Raw genomic sequence first — 27,305 nt, 5'->3', positions numbered from 1 at the left:
CAGTACATGGAAAATACAGCACTTGATTTAGCGAGTAATACACTAATGTTACATGTTAGGGTCAACCAAGAAAAGGCCAAATATCAAAACTACATCAATCTTCAACAGCCTCATAGGTTCTGGGTAACAGGTTTTGTACATGTCAAGCAGATGAAATGTTGCTCCAGGGTGTGGTGGAAGTTTTGTTTTAACCACTGCAAACAGATGGGTTTTATTACATAATAACTATGAAATCCATAAGTTCCTGTCAATAGAGAATATTACTTTTCTGCCCGTTCTATTGTGTTGATGTATGTCACAATATAATGATTATTTACGACATAGAATGGCACAAGTAATTGTTTGCGTTCTCATCAAGGGTCATACCTAATCCTCATCCTCACATTCACTCTCACTGTCATCACTCCATAGCTGATCATCCAACTCACTGTCATCATCAACATCTGCTACGTCCATATCGTATTTTCTCATATTTTCTGCATAGTTATCTCTTGGATCAACGACAGCATCCAAAGCCAGAGTCATTTCTTCACGCTCATGTACTGGCTCCGAGTCTTCACTGGACAATGTATCGGGTAGAGCTTCTCCTTCATACCAATGGGGCACATACAGTCCATCATCATTGGCGATCCATCCATAATTCAGTGGGTGCAGGTCTTTGGTTGGTTGTTTGGTATGTGCATGGCTCCACATCGTAGCAACGAAGTTTGCCCGTAATACGTGTTGATACAGTACCTTCTCACATGGTGGTAAAGATGAGCAATTGATCTGCTTTACGTGTACCGCTTGCTGTTTTCTTTTAGTCATCCTGGTGAAAGACTGGTGCCTGGCTTCATTGATGTCGTCCAATGCCTTGAATCCATAGATCCTGCAAACAAATGCAGTCACTGCAGGTTTATCGACAGCATTGGTGCATAAGGACTTCAGTGCCTCAACGTAATCAGGGTCTTTCTCTAGATAACTGAAGGGTACAGACTTGCCTTTCCGGTAGAACGCAGAGTTGTAGTCACAACCAGTCAGAGCATGAAAACTAATGAGAGCTTCACTCAAACCTGTTTGCTTTCTTTCAAGCTCACGTGAAATGTTGGTTACGTTTATGAATCGTCTCTTGTTTCCTGAACCGAAGTCCAGAGTGATCATCGATGAGGCTGGCATTTTGGGGACAAGACCATGATTTGATGATTAATTGTTATCCGCCGTCTTGCCCCATGCAGGCAGATATGCTGTCAATACTGCAGCAATAGATTTAGTCCTGCTCGAAGCGGTATCCAACACGTTTTGTTTATGTACCTATTCAGGTAGGGATATTAGTTAAAAGCTGGTTGGGCTGCAGGGCCTATCTTTAGGGTTACTGTGAGGGCATATATGCAGGACAAAGTAACTGTCATTAGTATTTTAGTATACCCCAACGTGCAATAGTTTAAATGCAAAAGGATTTACCCTTGTACCTGTCCAGCTGAATAATACCATATGGGCGGGCCTCTTTTGGGCCACTGTCTGGGGCCCCATGCAGTCATATATTGCTGTTGTTGCTACAGCAATGTAATTAGTCTTGCTGGGAGCAGTATCTAACAAGTTTTGTTCATGTACCTTTTCAGCTAGATAAATTAGCCAACAGCTGGATGTACCGCATGGCCCATTCTTAGGGCTACTGTTTGGGCCCCTATGCATGACAAAGTTACTGTCATTAGTGTTTTAGTACACCACAATGTGTAATAGTTCAAATGCAAAAGAATTCACCCTTGTACCTTTTCAGCTGAATAATACCATATGGGCGGGCCTCTTTTGGGCCACTGTCTGGGGCCCCATGCAGTCAGATATTGCTGTTGTTGCTACAGCAATGAAATTAGTCTTGCTGGGAGCAGTATCCAACAAGTCTTGTTCGTGTACCTTTTCAGCTAGATAAATTAGCCAACAGCTGGATGTACCGCATGGCCCATTCTTAGGGCTACTGTTTGGGCCCCTATGCATGACAAATTTACTGTCATTAGTGTTTTAGTACACCGCAATATGTAATAGTTCAAATGCAAAAGAATTCACCCTTGTACCTTTTCAGCTGAATAATACCACATGGGCGGGCCTCTTTTGGGCTACTGTCTGGGGCCCCATGCAGTCAGATATTGTTGTTGTTGCTACAGCAATGAAATTAGTCTTGCTGGGAGCAGTATCCAACAAGTTTTGTTCGTGTACCTTTTCAGCTAGATAAATTAGCCAACAGCTGGTTGTACCGCATGGCCCGTTCTTAGGGCTACTGTTTGGGCCCCTATGCAGGACAAAGTTACTGTCATTAGTGTTTTAGTACACCACAATGTGTAATAGTTCAAATGCAAAAGAATTCACCCTTGTACCTTTTCAGCTGAATAATACCATATGGGCGGGCCTCTTTTGGGCTACTGTCTGGGGCCCCATGCAGTCAGATATTGCTGTCATTGCCACCATGATGCAAGGTACCCTCCTGGGAATAAGATCCAGCAACTTTTGTGCTTGTACCTCTTCAGCTAAATAAAAGCATATTTTGCCCCCCTATTTTGTGACCCCCTCACCTACCATGCAGGGTGTGCCCCGGCAGCAACACATTTTATTGATGCTTGGTCACCTACCAACACAATCAGGCCACCAAACCTTTTGTACCTCTTCAGCTGAATAAACCTTCTGGGCTCCCGGACTATACGTTTTTATGTAGAGTTCCTTTATAGAGAACTGTAGTTTCCCGTAGGGTGCAGCCACGAACCGGCACACACAACTGTATAAGTGACCTCACCTGCAGGTCACCATTAACACACCTGGATGAAGAAAGGTAATGTATATAAAGTGCTTTACCCAATGAAAGAACATGCGGACCTCGCTATAGGAGTCGACCCTGCAATCCCTGGATCGCAAGACCATCGCCATTCCATTTGACCATCACGCTCCCGCTGTGTGTGAAACTTAGGCTCTATCAATTGTGTACATACAAATATTAAGAGAGAGCTGTACGCCTATATGTTAGGGTTTGATATGCAATGAAGCAAATTATCATCCGATACTGTGATATAATTCTTCTGTCCAGAATAAAAAAAATATATATATAGAAAAGAGGGAGGGGGGTGGGAGGGAGGGACTCGGATACCAAAACAAATGACGGGCTAAACTTTCAGTAGAAGTAAGTTCAACTAAAGTGTAACCAAAGGCTATTCGGTTGGCATTTTCTGATAGTTAATGAGATACTTGTTTCTGGTAAACGGAATATTTTTGCAGCCACATGGTAGCGCAATGCCATGTGATTTACATTTACCGTTTTACACGGTTGACAGGAAAATTCTTAATTTTACTCCAATCTTACTCTGTCAGTCACGTTTTGCTGGTACATTTTTTTTATCATATTAATATAATTATCACATGTGCATATATATATATATATATATATATATATATATATATATATATATAATTCAACTATTCCGGATGTCAGAATTAAATGATTGTCTTTATAAAAATTACTTTGCAGTTACCAGCATTATTTCTCAACATCTGGGCTGTTTCCTTTTCAATAAGTGAACATACGGACCGTATGGTACCACGAGAAGTGGATTACACGCCTCTGTTTGCTTAAGACGAACGTCAGATCCGTTGTAGGTTAAAAGTAATCTTATAGGTTATACATATAGAATAAGTTTAATGATAGGACTATGATAAATTTACACACTGTAGCTCTCTAATAATACGTCAGAAGGTTACCTTAAGGTTACCTTAATATAGATGTTAATTTTGTTCGAGATGGGGGGGGGGGGTGGTGGGGGCCAGGGAGGAGTATTTTCAGCTAATATGCAACGAATTGAGTTTGGCTGTAATATGTTGCCTTGAAGTTAGTAACTGCCCTATCGCTGGCTCTCATGGTATAGGCCTACTATGTGTACTTAGCATACTTCGTTGATCATGTTCTAATCAAATTCATGTCTAAATTAGTAATTTTCAATTAAATGTCAACGCCTGGCAGTGCCTTTATTTCTAAATTGTTAATATGATACCATAATTGTTCGATACTTAAGAATTTGTAGCATCTGGTATAAGCAAATAATTTATGATATAGGCTACCGTAAGAAATATGCTGACAAAATATACGATTTTTAGAATATACTAAAGTAAATTTTTAAGTTTTTTTATCACAGTCTAATTGAAGAAATAGCATTTTTGTTTCTCCATTTCCAAAAATTCAAATAGGCATTTTTTTAGTACTACAGCTGCGGACGAACGATTTGAGTATAGTATATGCGCGTTGGGTCATGCTGTTGTTTATGCCTATAGCTTCGCATGTACCAATACAGAGTTCTGCCTCGGGAGGCACGGCCCCTTCCCGAGTCAATCTTCAGTCGTGGGAAAAACGTGAAGAGTTAGACCACGACTCTGGACCCAAATGGCAGCCCGATCCAACTGGGGAATTCACCCCTATTAACCTCTCACAAACATTAAACAGTAGTTATCAGCACAACATGCCCTTAGACGTAATAACAGACCTAATTTATAGTCTAATTAAGACTCAGAATTCGCAATTTAAATTGACGTTTAAATCTTACGTTTGTTGTGTACGTTTGAGGGTGGGGGGGGTGTGGAGAACCCTTACATTCCCTACATGGGAGCTGGCTCCAACGACCCTGGGGTCACACTCCCTCCATTATAAATACTGGATCCACCTTTGACCCTTTAATAATGTTTAGAGGATGGGTAGGGGGAGATTTAGATTACCCCTCCTCACCCCCCCCCTTCCAACCTTTAGCATCCTTAGATGCACCCTACTGGTCATAATTTGGATCAGCACGCCCACGTTATCCAACGAACATACTTGAAACATATCTATGCGTGACGGAAGCGCATTACTGTGCTATAGAGTACAGTAGGCCATATGTATGCTTATAGTATGGTATACCCTTCTGGCTTGGAACAGGGGACGATACCACGTGGAATGGCCTCGTGGGACACTTCCCTAGGCTGCCTCGACTCGACACATATCCAAGCGTTTCCAAGTGTAATTCTTCCAACAACAATAAAAACAACAATGCCCCTTCTTACATGTTCCGACTTTGAAATATTATTTTCGAGGAATCATGTATTACATATATATAGTTGTTGATGTCCGTGAAATTTAGGAGCAAAAGAGTCAAATAAATGGAAAGAAATAAATCAAAAAGAATGTTGAACGATTTCCTTTCTGTCTGGCACAGAAGAACAACGAGAGATCGAAAAATGTTGTTTGCCACTTCTGAAATGGATATTTGGGGCATCTTCCTCATCATAATATCACCAGTGAATAAAAAGAGAAATTCCTATTACCATGACAACACTATTCATACCAAGTCAATTGCTTAAATTACTATAGTAGCAGTCACACCATGCGACGCAAAATAAAATACTACCATTTCTACTACCATTATTTTAACTGTCACGTGTGAGAGTAAAAGGAACACATACTATGAAAAAGTTCTGATTCTATAAGATAAAGGATCGGAAATGTTCATACTGTCACAGTATACAACTAATACAAGTGCTTTAAACGCAATCTAAAAGTTAACGTATAGAATCGTACCAACTTACAAGTTTCTCTGAGTCTGATTCATAACTTATGGATTTTTCTTTTAGCCAATCAAAATTCTTGTTACACCACCAATCCATCCCTACTACGTGTCACCGTATTGACCAACAGGTGAAGGTGTTGCATTATTGGGTGGAAGGAAATACCAGCCGGCATGATCGTGATATTGAATGGGGCCATATGGATTTATTTCTTTATAAAAACTTGCAGCATTTTATGCCCATGTCACTTCCATGAGAAGAGCTGTTATAAGTAGTTACATGATTTTTGTCTTATTTTTGCTTCGGAGGAATTCTTACAGGCACGAAGCCTCTATAGGATAACGTGAGTACTATATCTAACTATTTATTTATTTAGTGACAATTTTGTTTCATAAATACCATCGTGAAATCGGTAAGTATATGGAAATTTAAACTATTCTTTAATATTTGAATTGCTTTAACTGCAAGGTCTTTATGAAAATCTTTATGAGACATACATGGATTTTACATGTAACAAGGTAAGTGCGACTGTCACTAGTCCAGGCTACTTTCCAATATCATTGTAAGCTTTAAAGGACGAATTAAAGCAGAAGTTTAGTCTTCAAATATCATAGTCGAAGCAAAGGGATAATTCTACATGCAGCTATTCTGGTTTTCAACATACTTCACATGTAAAATATATACTAAATATCTGTAATGTTCCTTGAAGGAGGAATTAATGATGGCATCGGCTCCTCGTTGCAATACCAAATGTTATTGTTAATCCAAAATCCAATGTTTTTGAATTCTAATTAACTCAAGCAAAAACATTTCAGTTTACTTCATATAAACAACACAGAGCACATCTGGATACTTTACATTCGAAACCTTTGTCTTAGACACATTTCTGTAATTTTTGTAAAGATGTCATTTGAGGCCATGAAATGTCTTAGTACATTTATCCCATTGACTTTTGTGCTGCATCTGAGCAATTGACCAAATGGTCTGTGTATTAGACTCCACAGTTCAGTCACTCTAATTGATGAAACCTCAGTATAGTGTTAAGTGTATATTGTCAAGAACTTGAAGTGATATAGAAATACAAAGTCGACTGATATCATTGTTAGTCAACGGTGTACAATATATCACATTTATTAATCATTCTAACTAAAACTGTTGCGCACTCTGGAAATGAAAGACCACCCAAGTGTTGACAGATAAATAAAGTAACTCCAAGTTTGTTTACAAAATAGAAACCAAACAAGAAAACGACCACTATATGTAGTTGAGTTGACAACATGCAAGCATAAAGTTTGTGCTAATTCTCAGCCTAAACAACTAACTTAGTGTATTCTTCAAAGAAAGATTAAGAAAAAAGTAATTGGGTTGCAAGGTTATGCGTTAGGTTTCAGCTCATGGGTGCCGATTTGTTTTTGAGGGGAGGGGGAGGGGAGTGGGAGGGGGGGGGGAGTAAACTGTGACCATTTAGCATATCTAGAAATTTGTCACTACGGTCCCATTACAGTATTAAGTGGGTAGAATATTGTTGTTCGCCGTCAATTAAAGCCTTGAATAGAAGAAAAACATTAATGACAACGAGAATATTAAATGAAACTGTTTGCTTTACAAACCAAACAACAACACTTAGCTTAAACGTATCACTCATTTATAACATAGGTTTATAGCCTAGCAATTTTGCATATGAAGAAATCTGGGTTGAAGTCGTTATTGTCGTTGACTGATGAGGCAAACTATCTTGGAAGTAGGATTTTGTTTGTCCTTCAAGCCATGGTAACGGTACTGCTTATGAACGTTTCTGAGTACTCAAATTGAACAGTTTATTCCTGACTTCGATCCGCTAAAATTGTTGGAGGGATAGTCCAACTAAAAATATGAACTTGATATGTAGTGGGGAAATTCAAGCGCGAATAGCCAGGATTTCATGGATGGGGTGGATTCAATTGATTGATCTGTCAACAAGAATACTTTGCGCTATCTGCATGGGGTCCAGGGGCCCGCCATATGGCCCTGGTGGAGTTCAGTTGTACGATATGGTGGACTTTAGAGGTTTCAGAGCTTTCAAATTTTATCCAATCAGCCGAGATTTTAGCCATGTAAACTTATATTAAAGTGTTCAATACTACATATGATTAGCCTATAATATCGATTCTTTGGGTAGAAATAATTCAAGTAAGTAATACGGCACTCAAAATAGAAGCTGATTCTAGAGTGGCCTAGTCAAATCCTTGGCATTGTGGTAGCAGCCAGTAATACAAAACAAGCAGTACGATGGAGTCATGGTGTAATACCAGTTTGAAGTTTACAGCCTACAGCAGGATTGCCTGTTTTTTTTTCTGTAACACAATCGGTCAAATTTACAGAATTTACCGACCAAATCGAGTGAATAAATGCAAAAATACATTTTGTTGATTTTTGGCCATGTATACATAGCCTACAATTTGGTAGTTTGCATTAATTCCTCTATAGGCTGTCGGGGTAGATAACTTTTCAAAAGCGTGGGGACAAATGGCTTACATATGACGATATGTCTATGAAATCTACTTTTAGTCATAAATGAGAATAAGATATTCCGACTTCCACACTTCTGAAAACTTTGTGTGAGATCTCGCTACTCTGTTCTCCAAATTCTCCCCTCTCATAGTCCCTCTTTGTATCCCATGTCTCTCTCCCTCACTTCCTTTCCCTCTCTCTTTTTAAACTCTCCTTAAAGGGGGGGGGGCGACCGCCCCCATCGCTCCCTGACTACGCGCTTGGAGAAATCACTATACCCTTAGCTGATTATCCTGTGTGGTGTCTTCCCATACCGCTTTACAGTATACATAGATGTATTGATCACTCTTTGCCTACAAAATCCTATGTATTTCTTTGTAATTTAAGGATTTTTAAGCATTTTATTCAGTAAAAGTTGTTATTTGGCGAATCAAATTTGGATAAACTTAAAAAATAAAAAAATGCCATAGCGATGGGATTTTGACAATTGGGTTCAGGTCTGAAGTTCTTATTTTGGTCTGGACTATTCTTTCAACAGCACAGTTGAAGCTATCTCAATTACTATAATTATGATAAAAATGAAATTTTATATGAAGTTCAGTTCTATCGACTCTAGGCCTCATTCATTCAGCCACTAGAAACTGTCTATTCAGCGCCATATTCCATCGGTTTTATTTACATAAATCGGCTTAAAATCTGTAAAGTCGTTGGAAACAATATTTCGGTTAGGCCTATACTAACGACTAATCAGTATGTATGAGTTCATTAGTGCGTTGTTGAAATTACGTAGTATATCACGCTGCAGCTTCCAAGTCACAATATCGGATGAACTTCGGACTGTCGATATAACGATGGTATAAAGTTATAAACATACACATGATATAACAAATCATAGAAGCATATTAACTCGTTGTATAGCGTGCGTGGCGAGGAGAGGGGTATGGGGGTCTCGTAGCGATGACAGGAAGCAAAATGATAGGATATTTAACCTGACATGCAATTGACTATGGTATTAATTTGAGTATTCCGTCAATTACGGATTAACCTCAACCGCGAACTGGATTAAGTAAGCGTTTAAATGCAGTTTGTAATTTTCGTCCAATTTAGTCTTTAGCTCACCAAATGCAATTTGGGTGGGCAATACATTGGACTGGGGCGCTTCCGCCCCTGTCCCCTCTGTACTGGTTACGCCACTACGTTTGGACATAATCACATATCGCAGTGTTTCCTTCTGAGAGGAGGACCTCCACAGGTCACCTATACATGGGAAACGTCTTCCACGACCTTAATGCCAGCACCATTCCTTTCGTAAAATCCTGGAGCCTCCCTCCCCACATTACCGACAACCTAAGAAACTAAGGTCATAACTTTGGGACAAGACGATGTGTATACTGGGTGGAGTGTGTCTTCGTAGTTGTCACCAACATTTCGTATCTTTATCCTAGGTTGGCCTATATATACCATTGGCTATACTTATGTCACTACGTTTTTCTATGTGAATTGAACATTCCGATGATAGTGCAGGTTAAAAGCCAAGTGACCAATAATATAATTTAAACGATTTCTTTGACAGAATCTTCCAATGGGTGAAGATCCAGCGATGGCGAGTTACAACTTTCCTATTGCGGTTGTTGGGATAGGTAAGTCTTCTTACAGGTTATAAGAACAACATTTACGTTGTATCCCATAGACCCAACTGGATTTTATATAACGTTAACTTTATATGTGTTATAATCTACAAATTTTCCCGAAGGTTGGGGTAGGGATTTATTTTAGCAAATTTACGCTTGCGCACAAAATCGTTATGTGTCTGGAGGGTTTGATAAACCCTGACGACTTCCGTTCTACAGCTCCATTCTTAAGACAATGTTTATGTAGCTGATTATTCTGTAAAACGGAGTCCCTGATGCCATTGCGTGCTAATTTTTTCGGAAACATTCACATATGCCATACGTGCGTGTTTCTGTATAACGTATAGTTTGTTAATTGTGTATAGTTACTTTCACACGGTAGTATGAGCATAAAATCTTCATTACACTCTAAGAATATATAGATTAGTAAATATTGCCAAAAATTGTGACAACACAGCACATGGAGAAGATAAAAACAGTTGTTACCTAATGGTGTTTAGCACATGCTTCCCTCAACTATTGTGCAACTTTTAACCCATTATTGGTAAAAAGATAAATTTGCTCAGAGTTTAGAGCCACCGATTCCGTATAACGGTTCCTCTTGCTCAACTTGTTAATGGCGTGCTAATTTTATGCAATATGTGCATGCTCATGTATATATGATTTACCCACATCAACTCACCCGTGACACTATTCAACAATAATATGACACTAAAAAGGTTCATTATAATGAAACAATTTTGTATCACTTCCTGATCTACTTTAGGATGCCGAATGCCGGGAGGTGTTAATGACACGAAAGCATTCTGGAAAGCTTTGATCGAAGGGAAGGAATGTATCCAAGACATACCGCCAGAGAGATGGGCAATTGACAACTTTTACGATGAAGATCACACTAGCCAGGGCAAAATGGTGACGAAAAGGTAGAAGCAGCACATTCTCATGATTTTGTTAAACGTCGTAAGATTAAGCATCAATTATCCAACAATGCCATGAAAGTCATCTTGAAGAGTGTAAAATACTTGAATTTTAATTACCCGGAGTGTTACTCACCTTTTCACCGTCCGTTATCGTCCATTGCTATGTTCCCCAATATTAGTATCATAAGTTTTTACTTACAAGAATGACACTTTTCAAACTGTGTTGGTAATCTTAAGTCAGGTAGACTTAGAAATGAAGTTGAACACCTTGGACACCTCTGACAATAACATGATTCCCTAAACTTTTGACTGAATGTATATGAGGAGGGGGGAGGGGGGTCATTATATTATGTTCAAATACACTGCCCCAAGACTCAAATATAGCAGCCCATTACATCGGACAATGGACTTCAAATTTTCAAACTTGGTGTTCACATTCCTTTTTGTATCTTTTCAGATGCGGCTTCATTGATAACGTCAACGACTTTGATAACTTGTTCTTCAAAATTTCACCAAGAGAGGCTGCATCAATGGACCCTCAACAGCGTCATCTGTTAGAAGTTACATGGGAAGCTTTCGAAGACGCAGGTATCGTTCCTGGCAACCTGAAAGAAGAATGTGGTGTATTTGTAGGTGTGGGTATGATGGACCACGCGATACAGTTGACCGATACTTCGGTTACCGATGCGTACACTCTGACTGGTATTGCTCATAGCGTGGCCTCCAACCGCATTTCGTATTGTTTCGATTTCAAAGGTCCAAGTTTCTCAGTCGATACGGCATGTGCGGCAGGTCTTACAGCTATGCACTTAGCTTGTAATAGTCTGCATAATAAAGAATGCAAAGTAGCAGTCGTATCCAGTTGTAACCACATCGGCCTTCCGGACATCACTGTGGCTTTCAGTGCTCTAGGAGTTCTATCGCCCGATGGCAGGTGCAGCCCGTTTTCAGAGAGCGCAAATGGCTACGTCAGAAGTGAAGGTTGGAATAGTTTGATCCTGAAACCATTAGATCAAGCAGTTGCAGACGGGGATCATATTTACACCGTTATCAAAGGCTCCTTGATTGCTGATAACGGCAATAGTAGTAGCTTAACCATGCCGTCTGTTCCTGCTATGGAATACGTCATGACAGAGACTTACAAGAAGTTTGGTGTTCCCATGTCTAGGGTCAATTTCGTGGAAGCCCATGGCACCGGAACACCAGTAGGAGATCCAATGGAGGCAGAAGCAATCGGCAAAAGTTTTGCCCCGAAGCGGAATACTCCTTTAAAGTTTGGCTCCATTAAAGGAAACTTCGGACACACCGAAATTGCCGCAGGCACAGCATCTGCCATTAAGATTGCGCTAATGATGGAAAATCGCATGTTAGTCCCAACAATAAACTTTGTGAAACCAAATCATATGATAGATATGGACGCTTGGAAACTTAACCTCCTAACCGAGGCGGAACCGTTTTCGGACGAAAAGTACATCATTGGGTTAAACAGCTTTGGATTTGCAGGTGCTTTAGCACATTGCATATTTGAAGAACCACCGAAGATTAAACAGCGCGAGCCTTCGTCGTCTTGCGGATGGCATTTCGGCGAAGATTCAAAGGAAGGAAAAGCAATTCTCGTACCTTTGTCGGCGAAATCCCCCGAAGCGGTGGTTGCAGTTGCTAGGCAATGGTCAGATTTCGAGAATGAAAGGGATGCCCTTGGCGTTGTTTCGTGGCTAGCTACCCACCGAACACATTTTGATTACAGAATGTCGGTGATCGCTAATTCCGGTCAACAGTTCAGGAACCAACTTCATGACTTCATCGAAAGCGGATCAAGTGATAAAGTACTCACAACTACTGTATACAGCAACGAAAAGCCTAAAGTATGTCTAATTTTTCCCGGACAAGGACAGCAATGGGTAGACATGGGACGTCAGCTTTACCAAACGGAAGAAATATTTAAAAATGTCATCGATGCGTGCGATGCTATCTTTGAAGAGATCAGTGGATGGTCCCTCCTTCGGGATCGCCGCCTATTTGTGAAAGCAACGGAGGGCGAAGTTGTGGGCAAGGAAGTATTTAATGACTTAGAAGTCTCCCAACCAGCCATCCTATTTCTTCAAATTGCTTACTTTAGACTCCTTGAATACTGGGGTGTTGTTCCTGATGCCATCGTTGGACACAGCCTTGGTGAAGTCGCTGCTGCTTATGCTGCAGGCGGGTTGACATTGGAAGAAGCCATTTTAGTAATCTACATTCGGAGTGTTGAACAAGGCAAACTGAAGGGAACAGGCAGCATGGCGGCACTAAGAATGAATTCAGATGAAGCAACTATTCTTTGTTCCAAGTACCAACGGCTTTATATTGCAGCATACAACGCACCTGGGTCAGTTACCATTGCAGGTAATTCCGAGGCGATTGACGAAATTTGCAGTGAAAACCCAACCATCGCCAAGAAACTCAGGGTCAGCTGTGCCTTTCACACACCCGACATGGATTCAACAGAAAAAACGTTCAAGGAGAAAATGAAGTCAGCTGTTAGGACTCCGGCAAATGTGAGAAATACTCCTGTCTATTCAACGACCAATGGTGAGAGACATGAAGGAGATTTCGGCATGGATTATTGGTGGTCCAATATTCGCAACGCAGTTAAATTTCAACAAGCAGTTGAATCCATCTTAAGTGAAGTTCACCCAACTGTCTTTATAGAGTGTGCAGCTTCTATGACCTTGCTATCATCGATAAATGCAATTGCTAAAGGAGCTGGAGGAACTGCTCAATTAACAACTATTGCAATGGGGCAACGACACCAAGATGATCGCTTATCAGCTCTCCGTGCCCTCCATGGATTCCATACTGCATCTATTCCCATTAATTGGGCAAACGTGACATGTGACTCGGCACCATGGATCTCTTTGCCCTCGTACCCTTGGCAACACGTGACGTCTTTAACAGAGCCAGAGTACAGAAGAAAAAGAAGACTTGGGCTCGACGACAGGACGTACAAAGGTCAAAATGGTGAATTGACTTTCGAAATGTTTCCTTACCTAAACGACTATGTTGTTAACAATGCGCTCACTTTCCCAGTAGCAGGTCTGTTGGCATATGGAATGGAAATGTCATCAGAAAAGTATCCCCTGGAGATTCGTGGTATAGAATTTCCCGAGAAAGCAAACTGGAAAGAAGTAAAAACAAGCACAGGCTCAAAGAAAAAGGAAATGAAGCTTCAGTGTGTTACAAAGGATGACAAAATAACGATTTCTGATGACGAAGCAACATATATGTGCGCTCAAATTTCAACAGGTGAAGCATCAACTGATAAAAAGACCCAGGATAGGCTTGCTGGTGCGAAAAGACGATGTGAGAAGCCAGTTAGTAAAGAGGAAATTTACCAGTTGCTTGAGAGTTCCGGTAACAGTATTGGACTAAAGTTCCAAGTCATTGAAGAAGCTATGGTCGGGGATGGAGAGGTTATCGCAACTGTAAGATGTCAAGGAGATAAGCAAGGAAGCGTCACAACAATGCTTGATTCCTGCTTTCAAGTGCTGTCATTTCTAATGGCGTCTGAATCTACATCATTTCAAGCGTCAGCCGTACAATGTTTAACTATGCATCTACCAACCCTACCACACGATGATCACGTCACTCTTATAGGCCGAATTACAGACTGCAACAACGAGAAACTGGTTGGTAATGTCATTATGACGTCCAGCACAGGGGAAGATGTTCTGGTTGAACTTACTGGATGTCTATTTAGAAATGTGGCAATAGCTACAAGGGATATTACTGTAGATCAATGCTTGTTTGAAACCAGCTACCAACCAACGAAAGCAGTCTTGCCGCCCACCTCTGTAATCGTTGATATATTCTCACCCGAAAACCTATCGATTCTGTTTCCAGATGTAATGGAATCCATTGGTCGAGGTGAGAAATATTTCTACATGTTAAGGTCCATCTGTGACGCCTACATCCGCCATGGCCTTGAAACTGTATCAGAGACCGAAAGAAAAAAGAGTGATGCAAGATATCTGAAGAGACTTTGCAACATTGCTAATGCTACTGACGTCTCCAGAATAGCATATGATGACATTTACTCAAAGATGGATGAACTTCTGTCTCACGTTCCTGAATATGCACAGGAAGTCAGCATGATCAAAAGCCTCGGTGACCACTTTCCCACAACTCTGCGAGATCCTCAATCAGCAATGACCAAACTGTTTAAGCCTGAATGTATGGCAGCTTATTTCATGGAATCTCTAACAACTCGACTTTACTACATGGGTGGGGCTGAAATCATCGTCGAAGCTCTCAAAACAGCTCTTTCGCAGAAGAAGGTCGTTAGAATTCTAGAAGTTGGTGCAAGAATGGGCGGTTTGACAAGACACATATTGCAAAAGATCAAACCGTTATGCGAGCAAGGCAGAGTGGAGTACATATTCACAGATCTAAGTGTTGCCTTCTTCCCACATGCTAGAGAGAATCTTGAAGAGTTTCCATTCGTTAAATATCAACAGTTGGACATAGAACAGGACGTAGAGGGTCAAGGATTTGTGCCGTCTTCTATCGATATTCTTATCTGTTTGGATACCCTTCATTCAACAGCTGACTTGTATGAGGGTGTGTTCCACATGAGAAACCTTGTAGCTGATGATGGCTGGTTTATTCTCTATGAGGCTACACGAGCAACATACATCGCCGAACTTCTTTTTGGAGCCCTTAGACTTTGCTGGCTAATGGAGGATTTCAGAACAGAATGTTGTTGGATGGACGAACAGTCATGGGTAGACATAGTGGCAAACTGTGGCTTCACCGAAGTAGTTGCTGTTTCTTCGCCAAAGAACTTGTTTCATAGCATTATCGTCGGCAAGAAAACGGGAGGTTATGAAGGTTTCCCATTCAAGCCTATTGAACACACTCCAGGCAAACAATGGGTTATTATTACGGAAAAGGAGCAATCCCGGATAACCACGACCATCGAAGGGACAGTTCGAAAACCAAGAAACTTCGAAAGAATGACCTACTCAGAAATGAAGACCAGAAAGTCTATTGTGAATGGTATCAAACAGCCAACGGGGAAAGCAGAATGCGTCTTTCTTTGCAATAAGTGCGATAATCACGTAGAGAACCTTCTGCGATATTTGGAATATATTGAGAAGGAATCGGAACACGTTTCCCGGGCCTGGGTGGTGTTTGCAAGTACCGCCGAAGAGGACTCCAGAGATGCATCACTGGTGGCCAGCATAGTAAGATCTGCTTCGAACCACATAAGCTGTCCGACCTTCTTGGTGCAAACAACGGGAAAAGATAAGGATATCCGTTTACTGAGTGAAATCTTCCAAAAGCAGCAAGTACCCCACAGGGAAATACTTGTAATCGATGGCGAAGTCACCGAACCCAAACTGATCAAACGTAATGCTCCTGAAGCATCTGTCAAAGTTACTCCATGGTGGGAGCTCCAATTACAACAGGGGGATATTTGTGATGACAACGTGCGTCTTTCCTTCAGTTCGTGGTCCCCTGAGGTTAATTCAGATCAAGTGTTGGTTAAATTAAAAGGAGCTGATCTGACCCAATTCAGCTCACCGAAGGGATCGGGTATTGCAGATAACACAGATCATGCAGCCAGGGTGCCTTGTGCTGGCATTGTTCTTCAAGTCGGAGAGGATGTTAATGCTGTTCAACCAATGGATGAAGTGTTCATACTATCGCCACAAAACATTTCGTCACATTTGATTGCTTCCCCATTCAGCGTCATAAAGAAGCCAAAAAGCCTAAGTTGGTCAGAGTGCGTGAGTAGTGTGTTGCCATTTTCATTGGCTTACTACTGTCTCATCGAAAGAGCACGATTATCACGGGGAGAGAGGTTGCTTGTACACTCTTTACATTCAACGATATCTCTGGCTTCAATACAAATTGGACGCCTAGTAGGAGCCGACGTTACAATCTACGTAGGAACTAAAGACGAAGCGCAAATCTTTCTCAACATCGAAGGCGTCACAGTATTTGTTAACGAAGCAACAGCAGATTCTGACAACGGCATCAAACATGTTGAGCATGGAACCAAGTTTGATGTTGTTCTAACGCAAGACCAGTCTAACTTACCGATTGAGAAGCATGATGTACTATTTCCAGGAGGAAGAATTTGCCATATCAAGAATTCAAGAAAGAAAGGGAGTGCAAAGCCGAAATTGACCACATCAGGTAATACATCACACCTGTTTGTCGACTTCTACCAAATGCTCCATGACCAGCCTGTGATTTTCAAGCATCTGTTGGAGAAGGTTTCGGAATTATTTTCGGAGGGAATCTTTGCGCCTTTGAAGGCATTTTCATTCCCAGTCGATCACATTGATAAAGTAATCAATGAAATTTTAGAGCATAAGTATACAGCTGTCACTGTCGACATCCCTCCTGCGGTATCATTTCCGCTCGACAAGCTTCCATGCACACAAACTTTATTCCAACCAAACATATGCTACATTGTCAACGGTAGTCAGGGTGGTGTAGGTCAGGCCCTTTCACGATGGTTATGTACCAATGGAGCCCGTCACATTGCCATGGTTACGCACGACAATACTAGAGAACCAGCTTTGTCCAGAACGAAGGACTTCCTCCAAAGACAGAAGTGTTCCGTCTATCTTTACCGTTGCTCTGCCTCTAATCCAATCAAAAATGTCATAGAAAACCTGCGCAACAAACTGCAACAATCAACAAACTTCGGGCTCTTTCACACAGTGGGATATGACGCTGAAAAGATTAAGTTCTCAGACTTGACGTTCAACAATCTGAATGGGGTTAAGTCATCATGTGTCACCCCGCTTGAAGATTGTATCAAAGCTATCGGTGAGTCATCCCTCGAATTACTGATCACTATAAGACCAGATGGAAGTATATGGGGCAGCACGACAGACGTAGCGAGTGGTATCATTGAAGGTTTCTTCACAGACAGAGTACGTCGTTTAAAGAACAGTGGTAAAGCAGCAGTTGATGTTCAAGTTTCTCAACTACATTCAGTGAATGTTTACGAGGAGTTCACAACAGGGGAGGTTGGTTCAGAGGAAAACGACGTGGCTGATGCTAAAGATGGACTTAACTGTGATGAATTTCTGGCAGTTTTGGAGAAGATCATCCTGAACACTGAGCATCTCCCAGCATCTGTTTGTTTGGAGCAAAGGGTGAGTTCAATCTTTGATCACCACCTTTTTACGTATGGAATTAAAACTATGCACATTTTACCAATGGCAAAACAGTCGAGCATATTAAGAAATAATAGGGCGGTTTACTTACATGCTTGTAATTCTCAGTATCGAATTATTTCATTCACCTTATATTCTAGTTTCTTGTCTATATCTTTCATCCCATTCAAGATGTTACAAATATGCCTACATACCTTGTGGTCATCTCTTCTATGAAAACAAGTGATCGCTCACTTACTCAGGCCACAGTTGACATGGATCATTAATATCCACAAATTAATCAAGATTTTTTTCCAACAGATTTGTGACTGTACTATTTTACATTATTGACAGTCAATTCCGGGTGATTTTTGTAACAATTTCTTATTTTTCATTTTAAACAGAACTGGAATTCAATCATACAGATATGCCACAAACACCATCTGAAGTTTCGACACCTGTCCTCGGGTGATCAAGTTGCTCAGACTGAATGTCGTCTCACTTTAGAGGAACTAGAAGTTTGCGTACGAGAGAAGCTTGGAGATTTGTTGTGCATCAACGCCGACTCGATTGATTTGAACCAACCAATGATAAACTACGGCATCGATTCTCTCATGTCCGTTGAAATGGTCACTTGGGCTAGCAGAGAGTGGGGTGTCGTCATCTCTCAACTTGATATTCTGGGTGGAGTGACAACGAAACTATTACTGGAGAAGGCAATAGCTAACAAAGTCGTTATTTAAATGCTACTAGAAATTGTTTCCCTGTTTGGCATTGTTGGCAGTTAATATCAGACTATTTCGCTCAAGTGAGGATTAAGAAACAGTTTAGCGATATGTCGCCATGGGATAGATAAGTGCTTAAGATCAGTGATGGGTATTATCAAGTCAACGTTGCAAGGTTTCGGCTGCTCACGGCTCCATACGAGGCTACTAGGAACCGATACGTTATCGTTGTTTTAAATATTTGGTGGTGGTATTGAACTATAAAAACTTTTTGTGTGAATGTTCGATTTCTGAAATTGATGTAGTTTAGATGTTCGCAGTTAACTTTGTTTCTCCTACTTTGTAATAATTATGGGTAACGAGCTAAGTGGCACTTGAGACTCATTTTGACTTTATATGATCAATGTTGCATGGTTATACAAGTTATTTGATCACATCTCACAGTTTTCATTTCCTACTTTCACAGGAGAGCTTGTCATACTATATAAAGTTTCTGATAAAAGTGAAGACTTACGGAGACAGATGACTCAATATGTGTTACATTCTCTTTTGATGACTTAAACGCTAAATCAACGTAAATATGCTGTCAAATATATGACGTTAATGATTTAAAGTACAACAGCCTATATTTAAATTGGTGACGACACTGATGGGTTTTATGTGGTGATCTGACGATGGGGTGACAATCTGCCTTCCATATTTCCTTTCCTCCGAAGTGTAGATGACTATTTAAGTGTTACGTTATTCTGTTTATAATTCGCTGAACATGAGAATGACTACAAATTATATATAACAGCCAAAGTCTATACAAGAAAGATACGAAGCTGATACAAAGACTTTCATGTAGGAAAATATGGTTCGAACATGTCAAGCTTGTATATTTTATCGATATAGTATATGGAGAAAGAAGTACAAAGTTGTGTACACAACTTACATATTAACAGTATATGGAAATAAGAGTCAGTTATATATATATATATATATATATATATATGCTAAGACAGTTAACAAACTTTTGTCAAAAATATTAGCAAGTAATTATGAAACTTGCGCCACTTGGGAAATTTATTAATGATCACATTTATCGATGGAATTACGGACCTACTTCTCAAGACAGTTGGCAAAGAAGTACTGTAATATTCATAACGTAACCGTAAAAGTACCAAAAGAATAGTTTTAGTATGGCTTAATAGTAATACGCATTTTTGACGTTATACATAGTGCAATAATAATGTGACTAGTTTAGGGTAAGTAGATATAGAATGACATTTTTTTTTCTTCTGAAACGTTAAAATGAAAATGTTAAAAATAAAAGTATAGCTCAGCAATCACTAGTAATCTTAATTTGTCTTCTTACCTTATTTGCAGAGTATTAATGAAGAATAACTGTAAAGTCAGTGATAAAGCTAGGTTATGTTGTTGGGTGCCATCTGTTTAATTCTAGCCTCTCCCTCATATACAACCCACCCCTACAACCACCATCCCGATTCCCTCAAAAAGGGAAACAGCTCCAAAGCACTGTTTGGTACTGTTACTTCATTCATTTACAAGAAAATAGATGTATAAATACGACCTTCTTGGTTATTAAACAGCGCCCTTTCTGTTATGTAAATGAGAGCCATTTTGCCAGAAAGTTAAATAAACGTTTAATTAAATGCCTTGTGGTTGAGAAAAAAGACATTCACTTATGGAAACATGTGATATGGAATGCACACAAGATCCATCATGTCGGAGAGGTTTGAAGCGACGTTGTGGTTTAACCCCTCTAATCGAAGTCACATGTCCCACTGCCACTCCAAGTAAGTACCTCTCCCATCACCCACCCACCCCCACCGCGACTGACCCCACTTCCACCGCCCGTACACGGCACTGCAGTACTATAAACACTCATTACTCTATTACATCGATGTATTCCGGCTCGGATTTCACATCTTCGTAGTCATTTGTCTTGCTTCCATTCCTGATAACGACAAAGAAAATTGTCATAGTTAGTTAAAAGAGACCCTTGTGGGAAAGCTATCGTGCCTTTTGTTTCACCTGAAAAGGTGATAGACATCAGAGCATTACATGTACAATTTTGTATCTTTGTTATTGCTATATCCTAACCAACTGGTATCGGGCCACAAGTATAACTGTACGTGGTCGCTGATGTGCAGTGGCTGGCGAAATAAAATAAAAATATCTTGAATAGCATATCGGTAAATATTTTACCATATACCCTCAATAATTAATCATGAAATCTTGAAGGCTGGACACAAAGTACATATTATGAACGTTAGCCAATATACCTTTATGAAGTCATTATGAGCTACGAACGATGATACTAAATGATTATAATAGTAAACTTCTTTTCCATTCAAGTATAGCAGAGGCAATATGTTAAATGACGAAATTCATTTCTCACTCACAGCTTATCTGGTATTAGGTAGCCATCTTCACCCACGTCTTCGTCGTCGCTGTTTTTAAGAGAAAAAGAGGGAAAAATCAACCTTCAAAGACCTCACAACCTGCGCAGATGCTTATGCTAATGCGGATCCGAGAGATGTGTGTGTGCGGGGGGGGGGGGGGGGGGGGCTACATTGGCCCCTTTCAAACTTACACAATCAATTCATTGTATTCTTTTTTCTTTATTTTTTGGGTGGGAGTACCCCGACACAATACTAAAGGGAGCCGGCTTCAACGACCCGCATGCTACATCCAACCTTTTTAAAATCCTGTATCAACCACGGCTGAGTGTTCAACTTGAAGCCTTGAAACTGAAGCCTTAAAAAAGGCCTTTTATCCATTGATCACTTTTTAAAAGAAATTTTCTCACGTCCTGTAAACTTTATCAGTACTACGCGCTTTGGATTCATTTTTTTTTTTGTATTTCACTAGTCATCTATAATGAACAGTTACGGACTCAGGATTTTATATTTACACAATGGTGAAAATTGTAAAGTTCCCCCAATTGATAAAGGTAGAGCTTCAAACTTCATGGAAGGGCCAGAGTATATAAAATATTCCCCGTCTGGACGCCCCCCCCCCCCCGACTGACGATGCAGGTGAAAGTATAGTACTCTGCCCCCTCCTTTTATCCTTTGCACACTTTACTATTGAAAATAAAGATGAACAAACTATTGAGCTATTCTTTTAACTTAGGAGATATTTAAGTATTAAGGGTTTAACCCAATTAATGATAATTAATAATACCGCGGTAACTGTTGCAAAGAAAGAAAGAACTGAATTGTTGGTTCAAACTCCAAATTATTTTGTTACTGAGGAGTAAATCATCAACTTTGTTTATATCTTGGTCTGATGGCGAAAGTACCGGAAACGCGTGGGACATCATAAGAAAATGAAATGAGCAGGGACGATACACTAATTGTTATCTTGTTTACTTATGTTTCGACCGAATAACATACTTCATATCTTCTATGTTGGTGTTGAGGTCCCGAACGTCGACATAGTATGGCTCAATTTGTTTCTGGCCTCTGTCAAAAATGTAAACAAAATTGCAGAAATGTAAAGCAGTATAGAAACGAAATTGTGAGCCATGACGCAGTGGCTACATGTAGTGTGAATTGAAGGGGCAATGCGTTACAGATCTGTGCGGTACGTGTCATTTCCATAAAAATGGATAACTTTATAAGAACACATTGTACACAGTACTAAGTATTTGCCTAGCATTCAGGCAGAACGCTACTGGCAGAAACACATTAAGCAGTAGGCTAACCACAACTTTTTTTCACAAACTGTGGGACAAAAGAATATTACGGAGCGCTCGTGTATATATATATATATATATATATATATATATATATATATATATATATATATATATATATATATGTATCACCAAAAACAGAACTTGTATTGTTCGATACAGGTGTCAAACGCCTACAGTGAAATTACGATCTTCCTTACCGGTTTCGAACCTCTGGACATACAATCAGCGTCCAAAGCCTAGTTGGTTAGGGTGTCCGCGTACAAAGCGGGAGGCCCGGGTTCGAATCCCGGTGGAGGCTGGAAGTTTTTTCACTGTTCTGGATTTTCCTTCTCATTACGACTTCATTTATATATATATATATATATATATATATATATATATATATATATATATATATATATATATATATATATATCAGATTGAGCTGATGCAAAAATTACCAAAATTAAATTATATTTTCTTTCCTAACTTTCTACAAATGTCATACAGAAAGCCGAAATAAGCTAGGCCAAATATGAAATATATAAGTGGTACTCAGTGAATACTTCTATACTTACGATTTTTGCACACCGCTGTCAAGTGTCGTGGTCTTCTTTCCATCTTTACTAGGATTTCTGAAGATAAGTATTGAAAATTATTTTAAAGAAACATACACCACGTTACAATATTGTATGTTATCTTTCAATACAATACTGCATCGACGGGGCGTAACTATAAAGGCCCGGTCACACTATACCGATTTTTTATCGGAATAATATCCGATTTTCCCGGAGGAATCGAAACAGCCTTTTTTTCGTTCGGGTCTTCTAGCCACAGTAATAAAGGACCTGATTTGCTATCTGTTGAGCCATTCCGATGTGGAATAGCCCTCTCCTAACTTTTGATAATGACTCCGTTTCCTTTTATCGGATAGCTATCCGATTTCTCTTCCGATTTTTATCGTTTTTCGATGTGACGTCACTTCAGAATGTAGTCCGTTCCAGAGCCCCTCAGATTTGGAGTAGGTATTCGAATATTCCACTGCATTCATTACATTCACTACACACTAATCTCACTCTTCGGCCTAAAATCGGAAAAATCGGACCGTATTCCGATAAAATATCGCTGTAGTGTGACCGGGCCTTAAGCCAAGGGTAAAGTTAACAATAAACTGGGGCTAAGTTAGGCCTATCTGTCAGTGGATAATACTCAGTTGTTAGTATAGGTGATTAATTTTATTCATGCTAATTTATTAAATTTCATTAACAGTTAAAATATGAACTAGTTACCAACGTGGTTATGTTACATATATGTAACATTTCTTTATTGTCTGTATATTGTCAATTTTAGTCATGAACCACATATTCTGTAAGCCATTTTGAATTTATCGTCATAGCATGGCCTTATCGTGACGTAGTGACGTGAGAGTGAACAACACGAATAACGTGAAAGAGCTATAGAGATCATTCCTGCCTGCATATGATAGTATGCTATACCTGACCATTGTTTTGAATCTAGTTGGTGATAAACGGATGCTAATAAGATACTACTTTGGACTGACAGCCATTACAACTTGAATTGATGTTTCTGAGTTTCAAATACCAATCATAAAAAATATTAAATATTCTAAGTACATCGTATTCACGTTTTGCGCCTGTGTTAGTAGCGATTTGTGACATATATTACAAAGGCTACAATCACTAGTAAGAATAACATGGGACAAATTACACAACAGCATTCGCTATATCCTGTCACCGCTATGACACTTCAAACGATTGGAATTAGTGTGTTCCAGACAATTCCGGTTCAGACAAAATCTTTGATCACTCGATGTGCCCCTCCTCTATACCCACCGCCTCGCGCAAAACGGGTGAATGTAGCCCTTCGTTACGAAGAGATTTCAAAATTATGAAACGAAATTAGTAACTGACCTTTTCTTTGAAAGATTGACTTGGTCCAAAATCCACGAACTTTTAAGAAAAACCGTTGTCAATAGGACGCCCCCCAAGAAGCCTGCTATTAGCAAGCCAGCCGACAAAACTGTACAAAAGAAAAATTCCGATAAAGCGCGTGAAGAGATTACAAAATCGTAATCGTGGCATCTTTGTGATACAGGCTTCAATGAATTCATGAATGCAGTTATACTTCTACAATTGACCCAAATGATCCGATGAGCTAACCATGATTGATGAAACATATTTCACTCGAATTAGAACTAATTATTTTACAGTGTCAATAACTCACGTCTACGCAATATCTCACTTCAATAATAACAGTTACTGTGAAGAGTCCAAGATGACTCCCTAAATTGACCTCCCCCAACCCCCTCTAGACCAAATTAGTCTTCATTCTCAGGACCCTGACGTTCAACGTCGGTTACCCTCGTGTCCAGCGCATAAGAATTAATTGCTTGATTGATACTTTTTAAGAAAAGTCACCCAGATAAGAACGTGGGCACGAAAAACCAAACAACTGATCCTCTCTCAACCCCAGTCCCCTTTTATCGAGACTGTGACATTGTGATTATCGTCAAGTGTGTATCACGATTCCCCTAGAAGGGAACTTAATGCTACACATGATCTTATTACAATATTAGCCAAAAGGCCATTGATTGATGTTCCGCATTCGTTTTTTGTTGTTGTCCTCTACTGTTTTCGTGTGCATTTTGTGTTCATTCATTCATTATTTATTTCATCCAATACATAAAAAATACAAGCATTACAAAAGACAAAAAGGATCTGGATGAACAAAAGGAAACTAAATTCCTATAGCCCAAAGGCCTGTTCACCCAAAAACACAAACACAAAAAATTAACAATACAAATTATAAATTAAGAACTATGAGATAAAGATTAAAAGTGTTAATAATGTCTACAAAAAAAAAAAAACCTACACATGGTAAAATCGTAAACAGTTTCAACTTGGGATTGCGTATATTTAACGGGTTATGTATAACGTACGTATAGTTTTATGCAAATTAAGTATGACATCAGTTATACTTGATGTACAATAGCTGTCCTACTCACCGATCGTGCTTCTTCCTCTTTTTCCGTTCTCGCATTTTATTCCAACGCAGCCTCTCCACTCTACGACTGCTCTCCCCATACAGTCTCCATAAGAACAACTGCCCTCTCTCCTTTCAGATCCAACACCACATGAGGCATTACATGTGCCCCACTCCGCCCAGTTTGTACCAATTGATCTAGGGACCCTATTACTCCTCGCGTCAAGTGACGTTCTTCTGAGGTGATGCTTTCTCTCAGTTGGATGTCCTACTAGTCGCGCCTCACCTCTTTTAGAATGAATCGATCCATCGGTCACGACATGGTATACGGCTCTAAGAGGCCTATCCGTACTTGCAACGTGAATTTTGGTCGATTCTATTCGATGTATGGGTACGTTAATGGTTTTAGCTGCCCCTTGTACTTCAGCACCTGAATGAGTAAAATATTAGTTTTTCTTCCCTAAACGATGCTTGCCAAAAAAAAGTGTAATGTTAACATACAGGTCAACACTATGGCACCTAAAATTTAGCCTAAATGTACCATAAAGACACTTTAGTTGAACCTGCGATATGTATTTCACTATTAATGTCTTTCCATCACTGGGATATTTAGTTATTAAAATAATAATACAAAGTGGCTATTTTTACGACCAGGAGTAACAATAATTTCCGGTTACGCATGCGCAGTTGCTTTATTTACTTTACTGCGCGTGCGTAACCGGAAATTCGCCGATGTCGTAAGAATAGATGATAAATAATTGTTACTCCTGGTTGTAAGAATAGCCACGGCCATAATAATATTTAATTATTATAGTAAATATTATTTCATTTCAAAATCCTCGGAGTCAACTATAACCTCGGAGGACCAGAAACTCGATTTAGTATTTATTGCACTATGTCAGTCTTTGTTATAGAAACTGATAACCTTGAAATCCGACATTATTATCCACCAAATATTTACCGAACCGAACCGAAATTTATCGAACATACCAAACGAGAATTTGATTAAACGCCATAAAATATCTGCATAGCTTTCACATGAAATACACAGTTTTGTCACTTTCTACCAGTAGCGACAACTGTGGGTGCTTGAAAGGCTTTCTCCACTTCATATGTTTCATTTGTAGGACAGACTACGTCGTAACTCATATCGGTAATATTCACATCCTGATCACCCCTCCAAAAAGCCCACCAATCAGTGAATGAACTAAATGGACCTACTTCCATTTATTCGTAATTTCTTCCAACAATACTCCGACCTTAAAAATACACCTAACCAAGTGACAAACATTAACAATCGATTTTGGGTCGGTGGTCTACCCCAAAGCATAAATTAATGACATTATGTGGCTTAATGCGCAAGGCTGTTCTAACTTACCAGAAATCGGAATTGTTGCACATGTTAGTAACAAAAGTTGCAAAAATTGATGTATTCTCACATGACCTCCCATGATCCATGGAAACCACAAGAAGCTTTCTTTCACTCAGTGAAATGTAAAATTGAAGTTTAAAGTCACTTTGCCAAGTTGTCACGATGCTTGAAAGTAACAACTAAAGAAGTCGCATAACACTGGAGCGTCAATCGTGTCTTGTGATATAATAAGTGGCCGCTTTGATATACTGAACAAAGCTAAGTTATAGCGCTATAGCAGATCTCTGATACTAAATGAATAGGTTTTATCCGAGAGCTTCAGTGCGCGCGTTGGCCTACAACGGCGCGCGCATATAGCTTATGTTTTGAATGTTCCATAAAATGCGTCTTCTTGAAATCTATTAGTTCTATTAGTAGATAACGTTTGCGCACTATCTGTTAGTGCGTATGCAAATACGGGTAAAGCATAAGATTTTGTAATGCGGAACGGTAATTGCGCGTGTTCCTTTTTATATACCCTTTTAATACGTACGCGTAATGTGTAATACATACTTCAGCTACACGTGCGGAGATGTGACATGATGTGTTGAAAGGTCAAACAGTTACCACTTTGTGAGCAAGTTACAATTGATACAACCTTACCGGAAACAGCTAAAAAATATTAAAGTCAAAATAGTCGATATCAATTTTGTAGCATTTCCGTGAAAAAGTTTTCCCATTGAAAGGGATTTACAGGATATTTTAAGGCATGTATCATTTAGGGAAATTTCGC

The 27,305-nt window shown here is 39.7% G+C and overlaps 2 protein-coding genes across 2 annotated transcripts; one reads left to right on the top strand and one right to left on the bottom strand.

Annotated features, from left to right (window-relative positions):
* Positions 1-5,787: 5,787 nt before the first annotated feature.
* Positions 5,788-19,808, top strand: LOC139963739 (probable polyketide synthase 1). The gene is made up of 5 exons (XM_071964844.1): positions 5,788-5,890; positions 9,611-9,677; positions 10,435-10,591; positions 11,046-17,745; positions 18,150-19,808. Exons 2-5 carry the CDS (start codon positions 9,620-9,622, stop codon positions 18,486-18,488), a joined length of 7,254 nt encoding a protein of 2,417 aa, XP_071820945.1. The 5' UTR covers positions 5,788-5,890; positions 9,611-9,619; the 3' UTR covers positions 18,489-19,808.
* On the bottom strand, positions 19,315-26,826 carry LOC139963740 (uncharacterized). The gene is made up of 7 exons (XM_071964845.1): positions 26,540-26,826; positions 25,184-25,591; positions 24,090-24,198; positions 22,737-22,793; positions 21,875-21,943; positions 20,879-20,926; positions 19,315-20,430 (listed from the first exon to the last, which is right to left on the bottom strand). Exons 1-7 carry the CDS (start codon positions 26,610-26,612, stop codon positions 20,361-20,363), a joined length of 834 nt encoding a protein of 277 aa, XP_071820946.1. The 5' UTR covers positions 26,613-26,826; the 3' UTR covers positions 19,315-20,360.
* Between the last annotated feature and the right edge of the window lie 479 nt (positions 26,827-27,305).

The sequence above is a fragment of the Apostichopus japonicus genome, chromosome 22, assembly GCF_037975245.1.
Source record: "Apostichopus japonicus isolate 1M-3 chromosome 22, ASM3797524v1, whole genome shotgun sequence".
Taxonomy (NCBI): Eukaryota; Metazoa; Echinodermata; class Holothuroidea; order Aspidochirotida; family Stichopodidae; genus Apostichopus; species Apostichopus japonicus.
The sequence above is the reverse complement of the archived record's forward strand: the minus strand, read 5'-3'. Positions and strand labels throughout refer to the sequence as shown.